This window comes from Phalacrocorax aristotelis, chromosome 20 (genome assembly GCF_949628215.1).
Source record: "Phalacrocorax aristotelis chromosome 20, bGulAri2.1, whole genome shotgun sequence".
Classification (NCBI taxonomy): domain Eukaryota; kingdom Metazoa; phylum Chordata; class Aves; order Suliformes; family Phalacrocoracidae; genus Phalacrocorax; species Phalacrocorax aristotelis.
In genome coordinates, this window is record NC_134295.1 from 3966748 (window position 1) to 3985172 (window position 18425).

At 67.5% G+C, this 18425-nt stretch overlaps 1 protein-coding gene across 5 annotated transcripts in view; it reads left to right on the forward strand.

The window, feature by feature from the left end:
- AHDC1 (AT-hook DNA binding motif containing 1) overlaps positions 1-17997 on the forward strand; it is a 57166-nt gene extending 39169 nt beyond the window's left edge. For 4 of the 5 annotated variants that reach the window (XM_075114532.1, XM_075114535.1, XM_075114534.1 and 1 more), the window contains 5 exons: positions 4711-4873; positions 5876-5916; positions 6309-11396; positions 11506-12137; positions 17425-17997. In XM_075114532.1, coding sequence (XP_074970633.1) covers positions 4711-4873; positions 5876-5916; positions 6309-11353 — 5249 coding nt within the window. In that variant the 3' untranslated portion in view covers positions 11354-11396; positions 11506-12137; positions 17425-17997. Of the gene's footprint in view, positions 1-3442; positions 3498-4710; positions 4874-5657; positions 5774-5875; positions 5917-6308; positions 11397-11505; positions 12138-17424 lie in introns of those variants that run through there. The other variant, XM_075114533.1, reaches the window with a different exon arrangement.
- The last annotated feature ends 428 nt before the right edge of the window (positions 17998-18425 follow it).

Sequence of the window (18425 nt, forward strand, 5' to 3'; positions counted from 1 at the left end):
GTTGCAGGAGGGATGGTCGTTGCGGGGAAGATGGTCGTTGCGGGGGAGATGGTTGTTGCAGGGAAGATGGTCGTTGCAGGAGGGATAGTCGTTGCGGGGAAGATGGTCGTTGCGGGGAAGATGGTCGTTGCAGGGGAGATGGTCGTTGCGGGGAAGATGGTTGTTGCAGGAGGGATGGCTCCTGCAGGGAAGGTGGTTTCTTGCAACACCAGGAAAAGGGGTCTGACCAGGCATCCCCATCTCTGCCCACCTCGAGGTCACCGTGACATGTTACGGGGCTGAGGGCTGAACCCATCAGGGGTCCCACCTGCTCTGGGACCACCAGGCCTGGAGGATGCCACCAGCCAGGCTGGGGACTGTGCTGCAGGAGACCCCACTGGCAGCAGCACACCTGGGCCCAAGCCCGAGGGAAGGGCTGTGTCTCCCAACTCAGCACCGTCCCCAGCAGCCTGGGTCGGGGCATTGGGGTCCCCAGGGTCCCCACTTCCTTGGCCAGCCAGGATTTCGGAGCTGTTTTGGCAATGAGTTTCCAACCCTGTCTTGCTGCAGTGCTGGGTGGTTGGGGCGATGCGGAGACCTGCAGGCACCTTCTGCTTATAGCCCAGCAGTCCCAGAGCCCCCTCCCCAGCGCCAGGGCAGGTGCCTGAGCCTGCCCCAGGAACGTGGCACCCCGGGGTGCCGTGGGAAGGTGGCTGCCAGCCCCAGCTCCCCCTCGGGGCCACATCTCCCAGGTGTGTTTGCCCCACGCGCCAGCCAAGCCCTTCCCAGCAGCGCCGTCTCCTCCCGCTGCAGCTCTGCATCCCAGCCCCGTGCTGGGGGGACGTGTTCCCCCACCAGCTCCCTCCTTTGGGGGGGACCCCAAGAAACCTCTGCTCTGGCAATTGATGGCTCCGCGAAGGGAACCAGCAGCTGAGCAGCTCGGCTGGACCCGTTACCTAAGATGAAACCCAGGCGCCATCTGCTCTGTCTCCTAATTACCAGCGCAGCAGAGAGGGCAGGGCGGCGAGGGGACGTGGCGACGGACGGGTTCGAACCGCGGCGGGAGCGGGGTGACAACCAAAGGAGGGATCAGGGTTGCCTGCAAGCACCCCACATCCCTGCCTGCAAGCGCCCTATGCCCCAGCTCCCATCTGTGCACACCCCTCCGGACCCCTGGCTCTTGCCCTGCTCCCAGCCCGTGTGCCAGTGGCATCGCAGGGCAGTGGGTCTCTGAGGAGGGTGGGTGCCCTGGGAGGGTTCTAGGTGGGATCCCAAAGTACCCCTGGTGCTGATGGGTGCTCCCATTCTGGACGTGGGCAGGGAGCTGGCAGGGGATGCCCAGTGCCTGGGGTGCAGGCAGGGTGACAAGGTGCAGGGAGGAAGAGGAGGGAGCAGGTCCCACATGCTTTGGGATGGGGGCCACGGTGCCGAGGTGAGGGGGACGTGGAGGTCAGGGTGGTGAGGGGTGAAGGCGGGGGGTCCTCCTGCCTGCCCGACCCCCCGCGTGGTGCAGGGAGGAGGTGGCCGGGGGGGGCTGGCTGGGGAACACGGAAACCCTCGGAAAGCGCCTGCCAGGAAGCTGTCACTGGAGGGGATTTTCCATTGGTGTCAGCAGGCGCAGGACGGGCTCCGGGGGGACTCGCAGGGTTGGGGGGGGCGGGTGTGTGTTAGCGAGCATGGGGGTGCGGGATCATGTGAAGGATGGGGCGCAGAGCGGACAGCAGCAGGGTGGGGGTGTACAAGGGAGGCACCTCCTCGGTGCCCCAGGCGCGCCTGTGTATGTGTGTGTGCAAGGGAGCTGCACCTCCGCTGTGCCCCTAGATGTGCGTGTGCAAGGGAGGCAGACCTCCGCCATGCCCCAGCCGTGTGCGAGCATGTGTGTGAGCGTGCAAGGGAGAGACCCCGCCACAGCATCCCCGGGCTTGAGCAAGGCCAGCCGCAGGAGTGGGGCACCCCCTGATGCCACATCGTGCGTGTGTGCAAGGGGGGGGGACACCTCTGCAGCGCCCCAGATGTGCGCGTGCACACGCAAGGGACAGCTGTGCACGCAGAACACGGGTGATGGGGGTGGCCAGAGACCCCACCACACCCACGTAGGGGTATTTAGGGCCACCCCGACCCCTCCTGGCACCCCGTGGTGCCCAGGGACCTGGGGGGTGGCAGGGCGATGGCGAGGACCCCCCGTCCCCGGCGCTGCTGCCGCGGGCGGCTCGGCACGGCGCCCCGGCGGGGTGGGAGGCGTCGGGCCGGCGTGTCCCCATCTGTGTGGCGGCTGGGTCCCTGCCGCCTGCCTGTCTCCCGGTGGCATCTCCGGCCCCACCCTGACGTCTGGGTGGCCTCAGAGCCGGGCACCAAACCACGTCCTTGTCTTGCGGGGCCATCCCTCCACCGCAAGCTGCCGCCGCGCCGGTGCCAAGCGAGCCCTTCCGTATCCCCCCCCTCAGCGCTGGGGGTCAGGGCTGGGCGCCAGCAGCCTCAGGGGACCGGGGGAGGGGGGAAGGGGGGCAGCAGCCCCCTGTGCCCTCATGGTGCCACCTCTCCCACCCTGCAGCACCCCTGCCTCCCAAGCGGGAGCCCCCCAGGAGCCTGTCCAGGCCGGGGCGGGGGGGGGGGGGGGGCCGTGCCTCTCGCCGCCAACCTCTGTCAAGCCTGAAACCGTTAAACTAATTAAAGCTTTGCAGCAGCAGGATTAAGCCAGGGCAGGGGAGGTGGCGAGCCCAGGTAGTCGATTAGTTCACCAGGCGAGGATATTGGATTTCTGCGAGGCGAGTCAGCAGTCTTCGGGGGCTGTTATCTTTGCAGGGCTGCGGGGTCAGGAGGTGGGAAGCGGAGGTGACTGCAATCTCGCCCGCTTCCCCCCCCCCAAGCCCCCCCGGCCCCGCTGCAGCGCCCGGCCTCGCTGCCTCTCCCCCGCCCGCGGCGCCCATCTATCTCTCCCTTTTGCTCCGTTCCCTCCATCCCTCCTCGCTTGTGTGGTCTCGGTTGGTGTTTTGTAACCAGCGAGGAGGAAAAAAAATTAAAAAAAAAAAAAAAAGAGGGGAAAAAAAAAAAAAAAAAAGAAGGAAAAAGGCCCTACCCCTGGCGAGCAAGCCAGGAATGGCGAAGTCCGGAGAGCCTAATGCGAAACATGTGGCGGCTGCCTGGGGCTGAGCAGGGAGGTGAAAGTGAGCGCGGCGGCGTGGCGAGCATCCCGGCGTGCCCAGCTCCCCCCCGCAGCCCCCTCCCCACCGCCCAGGGCCAGGCTCCCGTCCTGCACCCCATGGGGTGGGCGGTGGGGTGGGTGGTGGCGTGGGGATGGCGGGTGCTGCCCGTCCCCATGGCGTGGTGCAGTGGGTGCTGGGTGGGGGGCGCAGGTGGTCCCCGCCGTGGGGGGCAGCTGGATGGCGGCAGTTCGGCCGGGGTGAGGGAGGAGCGCTGGCACGGCACAGGGAGCGTCCCCCGCCTTGTCACCGGACACGTGGCCTCGCCGGGGGCGGCAGCGGGTCCCAGGGCAGGAGCCTGACGCCGGCCGGTGTGGGGTAAGAGCCAGCTGGGCAGGCAGGGCAGGGCAGGGGGGACATGCCCAGCGCCTATGGCACCCATGGGTGCATGTCAGTGGTTGCCATGTGCCCTGTCGGGGATCCCATAGGGTTTGCCAATGGATCCGCAGCTCCGTGCGCCATGGACACGCGGGGGGACACCGGTGCAGAGATGGGGGGGTCCGTGCCCTGCGCCCCGCGACGCCCCGGTCCTCCCCATCGAGCCGTGCGCAGCGTGTGCGGCAGGGACCGGCTCCCAGCGGCTGTTCTGGAAAACCTCCCGTTTGCTTCCTTCCTGCCTGCCTCCCCTCCAACAGCTCTCCGGGCACATTAGCAGCTTCATCAGAGACTAGACCGGTCTTTCTAGCACATATTTTCCTGCTCCACATTGCCCTTGGTGTAACTCTACACCGTGCAAGCAACGCGGCGGTGTTTGCCGGAGAGGTGCCCGCATCTCCGGCGTGCCAGTGCTGCGCCCAAAGGCTGTCGGGGTGACGGGGAGGGGGGGGATGCGGATGGACTGACAGGTTTGAATTCTCTTTCCCTGCCTTGTGGATAAGTTGTCACGCTAATCCAGACACCGGGAAGAGCCTGGATCACGCCGAGCGGCTGCGTGTGTGTGTCTGCGGGTGTGTGCTGGGGGAGGGAGCCAACAGGCAGGGATTCACGCGCGGCTCAGCGGGGGGAAACAGGCGGGCACGCAGGCACGGGGGGATGGCGATGGGTTGTGGGGCTCTGCTGTGCACCCCTGTGCCGATGGGCAGCTGCCTTGGATCGAGCCTGGGCCCCCAGCCCGCCAGTGTCACACGGGGGAGCAGGGGCCCCCGCATGCACACGCGTGTGCAACACATGCATCCATGTGGACATGCACACATGTAGGCATGCACACACGCGCCTGCAGCTTGGGGCGGAGATGCCCTGCCTTGGACGGGCAGCCCCCGGCTTGAGGTGCAGCCACAGTGGGGAGGAAAGGGTTGTCCTGCCCCAAAAGGTGCCTGGGCACCCTGTGACGGGCCCCGTCCTGTGGGGAGGAGGGGACAGTGTGGGTCCACGGGTGTCCCCGTGGGCTGTGGCTTCAAGGGGAGGGTGTGAATGGGGGACACACAGCATGCCCAGCCCTGCGGGCAGCCACGCCAGCCTCGGGGTAGGGGGTGCTTCCTGGTGAGGGGGCTGCTGGGCTGACATGCAGGGGTCCCTGTGCTTGCTCGAGCAGATGGGAGCTCGGTCGCCTGCCAGCCCGTCGCACTGGAGAACGGTGCCAGCCCGCCAGCCGAGTGGTTCCCGCGCACCCAGGGCTCCAGCCCCCGCCAGCCCGGCAGCGAGGGCGACAGCAGGAGCTTCAAAGTGAACCTGCACTGCAAGCACCCACGGCCCAGGTACCCCGGGGGGGCCCTCGCCCCGGGAACGGGGAGCGGGGGCTGCACCGGGAGGTGGGGGGGGTTGGTGGTGTGGGGACACAAATCTTGCTGCCTCCGCTCTGCCCGTCCCTGCCTTGGCTGGAACGAGGGGGGGCTGCAAAGCATCCCTGGGGATGGTGCAGGGGGGGGCTCTGCGGCTTTGCAAAAGTCCTTGGCTGGGGCGGGGGCGGCTAAGAGGGGTGCCTGCAGCCCCCCGTGGGGTGCAGGTTGTGCGGTGGGTGCGTGGGGCCCGTGCCAGGTGCCGTGCACCCCTACCCACCCGTGGGCGCTTGTGCAACGCCGCCACCACCACCCACGCAGACCTCGCTGCCGGCGGCGAGGGGAAACTGAGGCAGAGGCGATGGCGGGGGGGCGTCCCCAGGGGCTGCTGGCGGCGGGTGGGGGCAGCAGCCGTGCGTGGGGTGTCCGCGCGTGGGTGGGGAGGAGGTGGGGCGCGGGGGGGAGGGGCAAATATTGAGCCACCTCCGCGGGTAAAGAACTTTCCCCCCCCCGCCCCCCGAGCCCCCGCCCCCGCGGGGTGTCCGTCGGCCGGGCCGGGGCGGGGGGCGGCGGGGGCCGGGCCGGGGCGGCGGGCGGGAGCGCGGCTCGCCGGGGACACCTAGCGGCAGCGCGGCCGCAGGGCCCCCGCCTCGCCCCCCCGGAGCCCCCCCCCAGCGCCCCGGACCCCTGGAGGGGTTGGTGGTGGTGGGAAGGCGGGGTTGTGGGGGGGGGGGGGGGTAAACCTGTCCCCTCTGTCCCCCAGATCGGAGGCAGCCTCCGCCCCCCTTCCCCGTCCCCGCCCCGCTCGCAGCCCCGACGCCAGGGTGATGGGCGGGCGCTGCCCTCTCGGCTGTGGGAGCTCGGGAGGATCGGCCCCTGGTATGTCCCTTGTAGGGACGGCGAAGAAGTCGTGGGCGCGGCGGGCACCCCGGTCCCCCCCCGCCCGCTCGGGGCTAACCCTCCGCACCCCTTCCTTTGCAGAGAGCTCAAGTGCAATAGCAGGAGCAGCAGCAAAGCCGAGGGTAAGTCCCAGCCCCGCCATGTCCCCGGACCCCCCCAGCCCTGCCCCGCGGGGGGACGGCGGAGCCCAGACCCCTATGGGCACCAGCCACCCCGCTTCCCCTTGGAGGTGGCTCTGCGCCGGGGCGAGCCGGCGGCTGGCACAGGTGGTCCTGCCGTGGGGACGGCATCCAGCCCCCCCTGAGCAGGGGAGGGGGCCGGACCCCACTTCACCACCCCTGTGGGGGGGTGGCGGGGGGGTACACCCATGGTGCCAGCTGGGTCCTCGCTGGTGATGGGGCAGGGGTGAGCCGGGCGGGCGAATGCAGGCAGCAGGGATGGAGCAGGCACTGCTGGCTGCATTCGGCCGGCAGCGCCCTCGGAGCCTCATTGTCCCCCTCTCTGCCCCACGCAGGTCCCGGTCTCACCTTCCCCGACCCCCATGTCAGCAACTGCTCGGCCAAGCGGCACGCGGGGGAGGAGGAGGTCAGGATGCGCGTGAAGCCCCCGGGCCCAGTGGTAACAACCAGCGTTGTGCGCGGCTCGCCCGACTACGTCCGAGAGCCCAAGTTCTACCCGCCGGGGCACCCGGCGCAGCGGCCCCCAGCCTGCCCGGCAGAAAAGGCCTTATCCTGCAGCGTGCTGAGCTTTCCTGAGGGCTCGTGCCCCGCACTCAGCCGGGAGCACCAGGCAGGCTCGCTGCTGCACGGCGACCCAGCCGACCGGTGCCAGAGCGTGCACGGGGGCACCAAGGCGGCGGAGGACTTGCTGGGCTGTGCCGGCGAGCCCCGGATCCTGGGGGGCAGCGCAGAGGAGGCAGCCGCCCACGATCGGGCGCCTAAAACCTTCCCCAACGCGACGCTGGCCTCGGGCCGCTGCAACGTCGACAGCATCCTCGCCTTGCTCCGGAGCAAGTGCGGTAACGGGCACATCAACCTCCACCCCGTGGTGCAGCTCATCGACATCATGAAGGATCTCAACCGCCTCTCCGAGGACCTCAAGAGCAGCGGGGTGCACCTGGACTGCGGCAGCCTCCGCAGCGGCGGTGGCGGTGGCCACGAGGACAGCCGCCTCCTGCCCGCTGACCGCGACCTCCAGTACAGCTTCTTCTCCTCGCCCTCCTTGGCCAACAGCATCCGCAGCCCCGAGGAACGGGGGGTGCTCTGCAAAACCGAGCCGCCACGGCATCCCCGGCCCCCAGCCCGCGATGGAGAAGCTGATGGCGGCGGGGGGAGTGCCCCACAGCCCCCTGGCCACAGCGTGGGCATGGTGGGGTCCTCTAAAGCACCGGCAGAGGAAGCGGGTTGCTCCCAGCCTGACGCCGGCGATTACTCAGATCTGGCCGAGGCAGACATCCTGAACGAACTGGCCTCCCTGGCGTGCCCGGGGACGCAGCTGCTGGAGTCGCAGGCAATGGAGCCGCAGCCCCAGTTGCTGCCAGCCCAAGAGCTGGACTCCCAGTCCCGGCTGCTGGATTCCCAGTCCCTCGAGTCGCAGCCCCAGCTGCTCGATTCACAAAGCCTGGAGCCGCTACCGGAGTCGCTGGAGCTGCAAAACCTGGAGCCGTTGGGGTTGCAGTCGCTGGAGCCGCTTTCCGAGTCGCTGGAGCTGCAGTCGCTGGAGCCCCTGTCTGAGTCGCTGGAGCTGCAGTCGCTGGAGCCGCTGGCGGAGCCGCTGGGGCTGCAGACGCTGGAGCCGCTGCCCGGGGCCCTGGAGCCGCCGCTGCTGGACGCGCGGGCCCCGCTGCTGCCCGCCGAGCCCTCGCTGCTGGAGGCACAGTCGCTGGGGCCCGTCTCGGAGCTGCTGGAAGCGCAGGCGGGTGCTGGGGACTCCCTGCGGCCCCATGGGCTGCAACCCCGGCTGGGAGGGTGTCCCCTGGGCAGCGTGGTGAAGCGGGGACCCTGCGGGGGCCGGGGGGCCGGGCGGTGTGGCGAGGACCACCGCAAGTACGCCCTGCGCCGGACAGACAAGCCAAAGATGCTGTGCCGCCGGAGGAGGGCAGGGCGAGGGCGCCGGGTGGACATCACCCCCGAAAGCCGCGTCTTGTCCCCCCTCACTCTGCCCGCTGAGGTGCCCCCCGGGCCTGAGGAGCCCAGCACCCCACTGCTGCCCCCGCCACCACCCCCCACCACCACCCTGGACTCCAATGAGGTGCCCAAGGCCCCCACAACGGGGAAGAAGAGCAAGTGCCGGGGGGTGAGGAAGATGGTGGTGAAGATGGCCAAGATCCCCGTGTCCCTGGGGAGGAGGAACAAGACCACCTACAAGGTGTCATCGCTCAGCAGCAACCTGAACCTGGAGGGCAAGGAGCTGGCGGCCAGCAGCTCCATGGAGCCCACGCCGCTACTCAAGATGAAGAACAATGGGCGCAACGTGGTGGTGGTCTTCCCCCCCGGTGAGATGCCCATCATCCTGAAGCGTAAGCGGGGCAGGCCTCCCAAGAACCTGCTGCTGGGCCAAACCAAGCCCAAGGAGCCTGTCCCAGAGGTGAAAAAGAGGAGAAGGAGGAAGCAGAAGCTGGCCTCGCCCCAGCCCTCCTACATTGCCGACACCAACGACAGCAAGGCTGACTACTCGGATGTGCTGGCCAAGCTGGCCTTCCTCAACCGGCAGAGCCAGTGCTCGGGGCGCTGCTCGCCGCCCCGCTGCTGGACCCCCAGCGAGCCCGAGTCCATCCACCAAGCCCCCGACACCCAGAGCATCTCCCACTTCTTGCACCGCGTCCAGGGCTTCCGCCGGCGGGGTGGCAAGGCGGGGGGCTTCGGTGGGCGCGGCGGGGGCCACGCCGCCCGCGCCGCCCGCTGCTCCTTCAGTGATTTCTTCGAGGGCATCGGGAAGAAGAAGAAAGCCCCCGCCGCCCTCCACGCCGACACCGTGCACCCGCGCAAGCGGGGCCGGCCGGAGCCCGACCCCGTGGGCAAACCCAAGCGAAAGCGACGGGCCCGCAAGAACGGGGCGCTCTTCCCTGAGCCCAACCCTGGGCAGAGCTTTGGCGATGGCCCCGCCGAATGGGCCGGGGGGGAGAAGGGCAGCCCCTGGGCCCCCCATCACGGCCATCCCGGCGGCCAAGCTGGCCGCAATGGTGGCTACCAAGGGGCTGAGGCGAGGCCCTTCCACGCCGCAGGGATGGAGTCGGGCTCCTCCGGCCGCGCCAGCTTCTACGCCGGGAGCGCGCCGTCCTCGCAGACGGAGGCTGGCCCGGAGAGGCACAGCCTCTTCACCGGCTACTTCCGCTCCTTGCTGGACTCGGATGACTCCTCCGACCTGCTGGACTTTGCCCTCTCAGCCTCCCGCTCCGAGTCCCGCAAGTCAGCGGCCACCTACACGGCTCCCCCGGCCGCCCTGCCCGGCCAGCGGGGCCTGGCTGCCTACCCAGCCCGTGGCGGCAAGGTGGCCGCGGCAACCCCCGGCGCCGAGGCCGCCTTCCACGCGGCGATGCAGGGCCGGCCGGCCTTCCCGCCCGGCCGTGCCGCCGCCGCCGCCGCCGCCGCCGGCTATGGGGTAGCCCAAGGGTCATCGGAGTGCCGGGGAGCTGAGGCTTTCTCCAAGCTGGCACCACCCTCGGCCGTCTCCCGGTCGCCCACGGCTCACCCGGCGGCTAGTGGCACCCCCGGCTACTCCCCATACGGCAGCTACGGCGCCGGGCAGAGCGTGGCGCCCGCCAGCGTCTTCCCACCGGGGAAGCAGTACCCGTCGGCCCAGGACTGCCCCAACAGCAAGGACTGCAGCTTCGCCTACGGCAGCGGCAGCAGCCTCCCGTCCTCCCCCAGCAGTGCCCACAGCGCCGGTTATGCACCACAGACGGCCGGTCCCAGCCTGCCGCTGGGCAAAGCCGCCTTCTTCAACAGCGCCGAGCAAGGGGGGCAGTTCTCCAGCGCGGCACACACCCCGTTGCGCTGCGACAGCCGGGCCAGCACCGTCTCGCCCGGCGGCTACATGGTGCCCAAGGGTTCGGCCTCCTTCCAACCCTCACCCGAAAATTGCCGGCAGTTCCCCAGCGCTGCACCGTGGGCTTTCCGGCAAGGCTACGGTGGGTTGGATTGGAGCTCGGAGGCCTTCAGCCAGCTCTACAACCCGGGTTTCGAGTGTCACCTCAATGAGCCCAACGTCATCCTGGATATCTCCAACTACACCCCGCAGAAAGCCAAGCAGCAGACGGTCTCGGAGACCTTCTCCGAGTCCTCCTCCGACAGCACCCAGTTCAACCAGCCGGCGGGCTACCGGCGCGCCAACAGTGAGGCCTCCTCCAGCGAGGGCCAGTCCAGCCTCTCCAGCCTGGAGAAGCTGATGATGGACTGGAATGAGGCATCCTCCGCCCCGGGCTACAACTGGAACCAGAGCGTCCTCTTCCAGAGCAACTCCAAGCCTGGCCGGGGCCGACGGAAGAAGGTGGACATGTTTGACACCTCCCACCTGAACTTTTCCTCCTCTTCCTCCTCTTCCTCCGTGTACCCCTCCAAGAGGAGCACAGGACCCCGGCAGCCCCGGGGGTCCCGAGGGGCTTGTGCCTCCAAGAAGGAGAGGGGGACGGGCAAGGCCAAGTTTCCCACCAAGTCACAGGCGGTCAACCCCCTCTTCCAGGAGAACACGGACCTGGGCTTGGACTACTACAGCGGGGACAGCAGCATGTCCCCCCTGCCCTCCCAGTCCCGGGGCTTCGGGGTGGGCGAGCGGGACCCCTGTGACTATGCTGGCCCCTACTCCATGAACCCCTCCACCCCCTCGGACGGGACCTTCGTCCAGGGTTTTCAGAGCGACTCCCCCGGTTTGGGGCAGCCGGATTTGGAGAGCAAGCACTTCCCTGCCCTCCCGCACCAGCTGGCAGCCCCTGGCCAGCAGACTGTCTTCGAGGCTGGCTTGCAAAAAGCCTTCTCGCCCAACTGCTCCCCGACCTTGGCCTTCAAGGAGGACCTACGGGCGGGCGACATCCGCAAGCTGCCCGCCTGCGACTCGCTCAAACACAGCATGCAGGGGGGGGCCCTGCCGCACGCCCCCCACCTGGCTTGCCGCGATCTCCCCATGCCTCAACCGCACTACGACTCCCCCAGTTGCAAAAACCCCCCGTACTGGTATTCCCCCAACGCCAGCACCCGTAGCCCCTCGTACGATGGCAAAGCGGGGTCCGGTATGCTGGTAGACTTCATGGGCAGGACGGACCCCTCGTGTCTGAACCCCCACTTGAGCAGCCCAAGCGGCACCCACCCCTCCAAGGGCGACAAGGAGCCCTTGGAGATGTCCCGGGCCCACCACCGAGGACCCTACGCTTGTCCCTTGATCAATGACTTGAACATCTCCCCCGTACCGAGAGACTCAATGCTGCAGCTGCAGGACAACTACAGGTACCCCAGTTTTGCACCCCAAGGGCACCCCGTCATGGCCCCCACCCAGAAGAGCGGGTTTTTGGGACCCATGGTAGAGCAACAACACCCCGAGGACACTTTCACGGTCACCTCATTGTAGTGTCTGCTGACGTGCCAACCGGACAACGAGGTTTTGTTACAGGGTAGGTGGGGGAGCCCCTCGGAGCGAGGGTAGGGGGGTGCAGGGGGGGCCTGGGCACCCCCAGGCCCTTCTCATCGTGTCCCCCCCTCCGTGTTGTGTTTCTCTTTCAGAGGTAATTTAGCCAGCACTTTTTTCTGGAACACTTTTCAAGTTCTGTATTTAACTGGGATTGGAACCGTTTGTTTGTTTTCTAAAAAAAAAAAAAAAAGGAAAAAAAAAGGAAAAAAAAAGGAAAAAAAGTTAAAAAACGAAAAAAAAAAAAAATGGAAGAAGAGAGAAAAACCCCGTTTTTTCCCCCTCCGCACTCAAACCCGCTCCGCCTGCCAACCGCCTGGCTCTGCTTTCCGGACTGCCGCCCCCACCTCCCGCCCCGCAGCAGGACAATCGGACGGATGGACGGATGGATGGACGGACGGATGGATGGCGCCAGCCCCCGCCGAGCCCAGCGCAGGGGCGCAGGCAGGGAGGGCAGGCCGGGAGGGCAGGAGGCGGCCACGGGGCCCGGGGGTCAGCAGCTGGGTGCCCCCTGCCCGCAGCCTGGCTGGGGGGCGAGGGCAGCCCCCTTGGCCACCCCCGGGGGGGTCTGGTTGGGGCTTGGTTTTTTTTCTTTTCCCTTCCCGTCCACCCGCTTGCTGGGGGTGTTTTTCGTGCCGGATGGATGCCGATGGGTGTTTGGGAGAGCTGACCCCCACCACGCTCTGGCAGCTTCGCCAGCGGGGCTCGGAAATCTCACCGTCGCCCGGTAAGTGCCACCCAAGCCCCCTCACCGCCCGATGCCTATCCCCCGGGAGGGTGGTGCGGGGCTGGGAGCCTGAGGGGCAGCGGGGGTGCGCTGGGTGCTCCCCGCTTTCCAGTGGGGTTTCTAACCCAAATGCACCCAGTGAGGCTCACCCAGTGGGTGCCCCCAACCCCTTCTGGGCTGCAAGCATCTGCCCTGGGTGTTGATCCATGGGCAAGCGTAAAACTGGGGACCCCGTCTGCCCCAGCATCTGTGGGTGGCTGGGGCCGGGATGAGGGGTGCCAGAGCGCAGGGTGGTGGGGTGCTGGAGCCCGGGGTGGGGGGTGCTGGGTGCTGGACCCCGGATATGCCAGAGCTGGGGGAGTGTGGGATGCTCCAGAGCCCTGGGTTTGTGGGTGCGGGATGGGGGTGGGCAGGACCCCAAACCCCTGGGTGTGTGGGTGCGGGATGGGGGTGGGCAAGACCCCAAACCCCTGGGTGTGTGGGTGCAGGATGGGGGTGGGCAGGACCCCAAACCCCTGGGTGTGTGGGTGCGGGATGGGGGTGGGCAGGACCCCAAACCCCTGGGTGTGTGGGTGCGGGATGGGGGTGGGCAGGACCCCAAACCCCTGGGTGTGTGGGTGCAGGATGGGGGTGGGCAGGACCCCAAACCCCTGTGTGTGTGGGTGCGGGATGGGGGTGGGCAGGACCCCAAACCCCTGGGTGTGTGGGTGCGGGATGGGGGTGGGCAGGACCCCAAACCCCTGGGTGTGTGGGTGCGGGATGGGGGTGGGCAGGACCCCAAACCCCTGGGTGTGTGGGTGCGGGATGGAGGTGGGCAGGACCCCAAACCCCTGGGTGTGTGGGTGCGGGATGGGGTGAGCAGGACCCCAAACCCCTGGGTGTGTGGGTGCGGGATGGGGGTGGGCAGGACCCCAAACCCCTGGGTGTGTGGGTGCGGGATGGGGGTGGGCAGGACCCCAAACCCTGGGTGTGTGGGTGCGGGATAGGGGTGGGCAGGACCCCAAACCCCTGGGTGTGTGGGTGCAGGATAGGGGTGGGCAGGACCGCAGACCCCTGGGTGTGTAGGTGCAGGATAGGGGTGGGCAGGACCCCAAACCCCTGGGTGTGTAGGTGCAGGATGTGGGTGGGCAGGACCCCAAACCCCTGGGTGCGTGGGTGCGGGATAGGGGTGGGCAGGACCCCAAACCCCTGGGTGTGTGGGTGCGGGATGGGGGTGGGCAGGACCCCAAACCCCTGGGTGTGTAGGTGCAGGATGTGGGTGGGCAGGACCCCAAACCCCTGGGTGCGTGGGTGCGGGATGGGGGTGGGCAGGACCGCAGACCCCTGGGTGTGTGGGTGCGGGATGGGGGTGGGCAGGACCCCAAACCCCTGGGTGTGTGGGTGCGGGATGGGGGTGGGCAGGACCCCAAACCCCTGGGTGTGTGGGTGCGGGATGTGGGTGAGCAGGACCCAAACCCCTGGTGTGTGGGTGCGGGATGTGGGTGAGCAGGACCCCAAACCCCTGGGTGTGTGGGTGCGGGATGGGGGTGAGCAGGACCCCAAACCCCTGGGTGTGTGGGTGCAGGATGGGGGTGGGCAGGACCCCAACCCCTGGGTGTGTGGGTGCGGGATGGGGGTGGGCAGGACCCCAAACCCCTGGGTGTGTGGGTGCGGGATGGGGGTGGGCAGGACCCCAAACCCCTGGGTGTGTGGGTGCGGGATGGGGGTGGGCAGGACCCCAAACCCCTGGGTGTGTGGGTGCGGGATGGAGGTGAGCAGGACCCCAAACCCCTGTGTGTGTGGGTGCGGGATGGGGGTGAGCAGGACCGCAGACCCCTGGGTGTGTGGGTGCGGGATGGGGGTGGCAGGACCCCAAACCCCTGGGTGTGTGGGTGCGGGATGGGGGTGGGCAGGACCCCAAACCCCTGGGTGTGTGGGTGCGGGATGGAAGTGGGCAGGACCCCAAACCCCTGGGTGTGTGGGTGCGGGATAGGGGTGGGCAGGACCGCAGACCCCTGGGTTTGTGGGTGCGGGATGGGGGTGAGCAGGACCGCAGACCCCTGGGTGTGTGGGTGCGGGATGTGGGTGGGCAGGACCCCAAACCCCTGGGTGCGTGGGTGCGGGATGGGGGTGGGCAGGACCGCAGACCCCTGGGTGTGTGGGTGCGGGATGGGGGTGAGCAGGACCCCAAACCACTGTGTGTGTGGGTGCGGGATGGGTGTGAGCAGGACCCCAAACCCCTGGGTGTGTGGGTGCGGGATGGGGGTGGGCAGGACCCCAAACCCCTGGGTGTGTGGGTGCGGGATGGGGGTGGGCAGGACCCAAACCCCTGGGTGTGTGGGTGCGGGATGGGGGTGGGCAGGACCCCAAACCCCTGGGTGTGTGGGTGCGGGATGGGGGTGAGCAGGACCCCAAACCCCTGGGTGTGTGGGTGCGGGATGGGGTGGGCAGGACCCCAAACCCCTGGGTGTGTGGGTGCGGGATGGGGGTGGGCAGGACCCCAAACCCCTGGGTGTGTGGGTGCGGGATGGGGGTGGCAGGACCCCAAACCCCTGGGTGTGTGGGTGCGGGATAGGGGTGGGCAGGACCCCAAACCCCTGGGTGTGTGGGTGCTGGATGGGGGTGAGCAGGACCCCAAACCCCTGGGTGTGTGGGTGCGGGATGTGGGTGAGCAGGACCCCAAACCCCTGGGTGTGTGGGTGCGGGATGGAGGTGGGCAGGACCCCAAACCCCTGGGTGTGTGGGTGCGGGATGGGGGTGGGCAGGACCCCAAACCCCTGGGTGTGTGGGTGCGGGATGTGGGTGAGCAGGACCCCAAACCCCTGGGTGTGTGGGTGCGGGATGGAGGTGGGCAGGACCCCAAACACCTGGGTGTGTGGGTGCGGGATAGGGGTGGGCAGGACCGCAGACCCCTGGGTGTGTGGGTGCGGGAAGGGGGTGGGCAGGACCCCAAACCCCTGTGTGTGTGGGTGCGGGATGGGGGTGGGCAGGACCCCAAACCCCTGGGTGTGTGGGTGCGGGATGGGGGTGAGCAGGACCGCAGACCCCTGGGTGTGTGGGTGCGGGATGGGGGTGGGCAGGACCCCAAACCCCTGGGTGTGTGGGTGCGGGATGAGGGTGAGCAGGACCCCAAACCCCTGTGTGTGTGGGTGCGGGATGGGGGTGGGCAGGACCCCAAACCCCTGGGTGTGTGGGTGCGGGATGGGGGTGAGCAGGACCCCAAACCCCTGGGTGTGTGGGTGCGGGATGGGGGTGAGCAGGACCCCAAACCCCTGGGTGTGTGGGTGCGGGATGGGGGTGGGCAGGACCCCAAACCCCTGGGTGTGTGGGTGCGGGATGGGGATGGGCAGGACCGCAGACCCCTGGGTGTGTGGGTGCGGGATAGGGGTGGGCAGGACCCCAAACCCCTGGGTGTGTGGGTGCGGGATGGAGGTGGGCAGGACCCCAAACCCCTGGGTGTGTGGGTGCAGGATGGGGATGGGCAGGACCCCAAACCCCTGGGTGTGTGGGTGCGGGATGGGGGTGAGCAGGACCCCAAACCCCTGGGTGTGTGGGTGCGGGATGGGGGTGAGCAGGACCGCAGACCCCTGGGTGTGTGGGTGCGGGATGGGGGTGAGCAGGACCCCAAACCCCTGGGTGTGTGGGTGCGGGATGGGGGTGAGCAGGACCGCAGACCCCTGGGTGTGTGGGTGCGGGATGGGGGTGGGCAGGACCGCAGACCCCTGGGTGTGTGGGTGCAGGATGGGGGTGGGCAGGACCCCAAACCCCTGGGTGTGTGGGTGCAGGATGGGGGTGGGCAGGACCCCAAACCCCTGGGTGTGTGGGTGCGGGATGGGGGTGGGCAGGACCCCAAACCCCTGGGTGTGTGGGTGCAGGATGGGGGTGGGCAGGACCCCAAACCCCTGTGTGTGTGGGTGCGGGATGGGGGTGGGCAGGACCCCAAACCCCTGGGTGTGTGGGTGCGGGATGGGGGTGGGCAGGACCCCAAACCCCTGGGTGTGTGGGTGCGGGATAGGGGTGGGCAGGACCCCAAACCCCTGGGTGTGTGGGTGCGGGATAGGGGTGGGCAGGACCCCAAACCCCTGGGTGTGTGGGTGCGGGATGGGGGTGGGCAGGACCCCAAACCCCTGGGTGTGTGGGTGCGGGATGGGGGTGGGCAGGACCCCAAACCCCTGGGTGTGTGGGTGCGGGATGGAGGTGGGCAGGACCCCAAACCCCTGGGTGTGTGGGTGCGGGATGGGGGTGGGCAGGACCCCAAACCCCTGGGTGTGTGGGTGCAGGATGGGGGTGAGCAGGACCCCAAACCCCTGGGTGTGTGGGTGCGGGATGGGGGTGGGCAGGACCCCAAACCCCTGGGTGTGTGGGTGCAGGATGGGGGTGGGCAGGACCCCAAACCCCTGGGTGTGTGGGTGCGGGATGTGGGTGAGCAGGACCCCAAACCCCTGGGTGTGTGGGTGCGGGATGGGGGTGGGCAGGACCCCAAACCCCTGGGTGTGTGGGTGCGAGATGGGGGTGAGCAGGACCGCAGACCCCTGGGTGTGTGGGTGCGGGATGGGGGTGGGCAGGACCCCAAACCCCTGGGTGTGTGGGTGCGGGATGGGGGTGGGCAGGACCCCAAACCCCTGGGTGTGTGGGTGCAGGATGGGGGTGGGCAGGACCCCAAACCCCTGGGTGTGTGGGTGCGGGATGGGGGTGGGCAGGACCCCAAACCCCTGGGTGTGTGGGTGCGGGATGGGGGTGGGCAGGACCCCAAACCCCTGGGTGTGTGGGTGCGGGATGGGGGTGGGCAGGACCCCAAACCCCTGGGTGTGTGGGTGCGGGATGGGGGTGAGCAGGACCCCAAACCCCTGGGTGTGTGGGTGCGGGATGGGGGTGAGCAGGACCCCAAACCCCTGGGTGTGTGGGTGCGGGATGGTGGTGGGCAGGACCCCAAACCCCTGGGTGTGTGGGTGCGGGATGGGGGTGGGCAGGACCCCAAACCCCTGGGTGTGTGGGTGCGGGATGGGGGTGGGCAGGACCCCAAACCCCTGGGTGTGTGGGTGCGGGATGGGGGTGGGCAGGACCCCAAACCCCTGGGTGTGTGGGTGCGGGATGGGGGTGGGCAGGACCCCGGACGCAGGGGCACAGCTCCATCCCCCCACCGCGGGGACCCGGGGCAGCGAGGGCTCCCTGCCACCCAGTTGCCACCAGCCGCACCGGGTGGGTGCCCCAGCGCGGTGCTGAGCCCCAGCCTCATGCCCAGCACCCCCAGCCCGGACGAGGGCCGCAATGGTGGGCCACTCACCCCTCTCTCGCCTCTCCCCCCCAGCCTGCCCGCCAGCCACAGCACCCTCGGCCCCGCGCCCCCCACCCGTCCCAGCCACCGGAGCAGAGAGGAGAGGAGGGGGCTGCCGCCGGCGGGGTACCCCAGCCCCGTCACCCCCCGCTTCGCCCGCCGGCCCCCGCCTCGGCCGTGGCGCCGGCGCCGCGTTCTCTCTCCTCCCGGCCAGAAGCAGAGGGACTCTTTAATTTTTATTTTTTATTTTATTAATTTTCATTTTCTGCACAAAACCAGCAATTGTAAATACTTTTGAAGAAAAGAACTAAAAAAAAAAGTTTAAGAAAAAAAATTTAAAAAGCAGAAAATTCACACAAAAAAAAAAAAAAAGAGCCACGCACCAGAGGGAGAATCAAAAAGTGACCGAGAAGAGAGACCTAAAGTGACCGAGAGGCGAATATGCAGAAGCGAAGAGCAAAAACCCACCAGTATGCACTGAGAAAATTTATTTACAGATCGATCGACAAAAAAAAAAAAAAAAAAAAAGAAAAAAAAAGTAACAATAACCTATTTATTGTATATAATGTTTTATTATAAATCGTGTCTTGTATATTGCATTCTGTACATCTGCTGTGGTTTTGTGGTGTGCAACTTCCGCATGGGTTCCTTGGGTTTCCGTTGCCTTTTTTTAATGACGATGATGATGATTTGAGTTTTATTTTTATTATTATTAAGGAGAACGAGGCGGGTTTTTTTTGGCAGTACACACCCAAAGATCCAAATTTGTATAAAAAAAAAAAGGAGTTTAAAAAAAACAACTAAAAAAAAATTAAAAAGAAAAAAAAAGGAGGAGAAATCAATCACACACCCTCTTGGTGGGGAGGGGGAGCCGGGGGGGGGGGGCGGGGGGGCGGGCTACGGCAAAGGGGGGGCCACCGGCTTTCCCGTGGCCCCCGGCGCAGTGGTGGCAATGAGCTCAGGGTGTGGGTGCACACGTGGGTGCTGGGGGGGGGTGTTGGGGTCCTCTCCTACCCCCCACCAGCCCGTGTCCC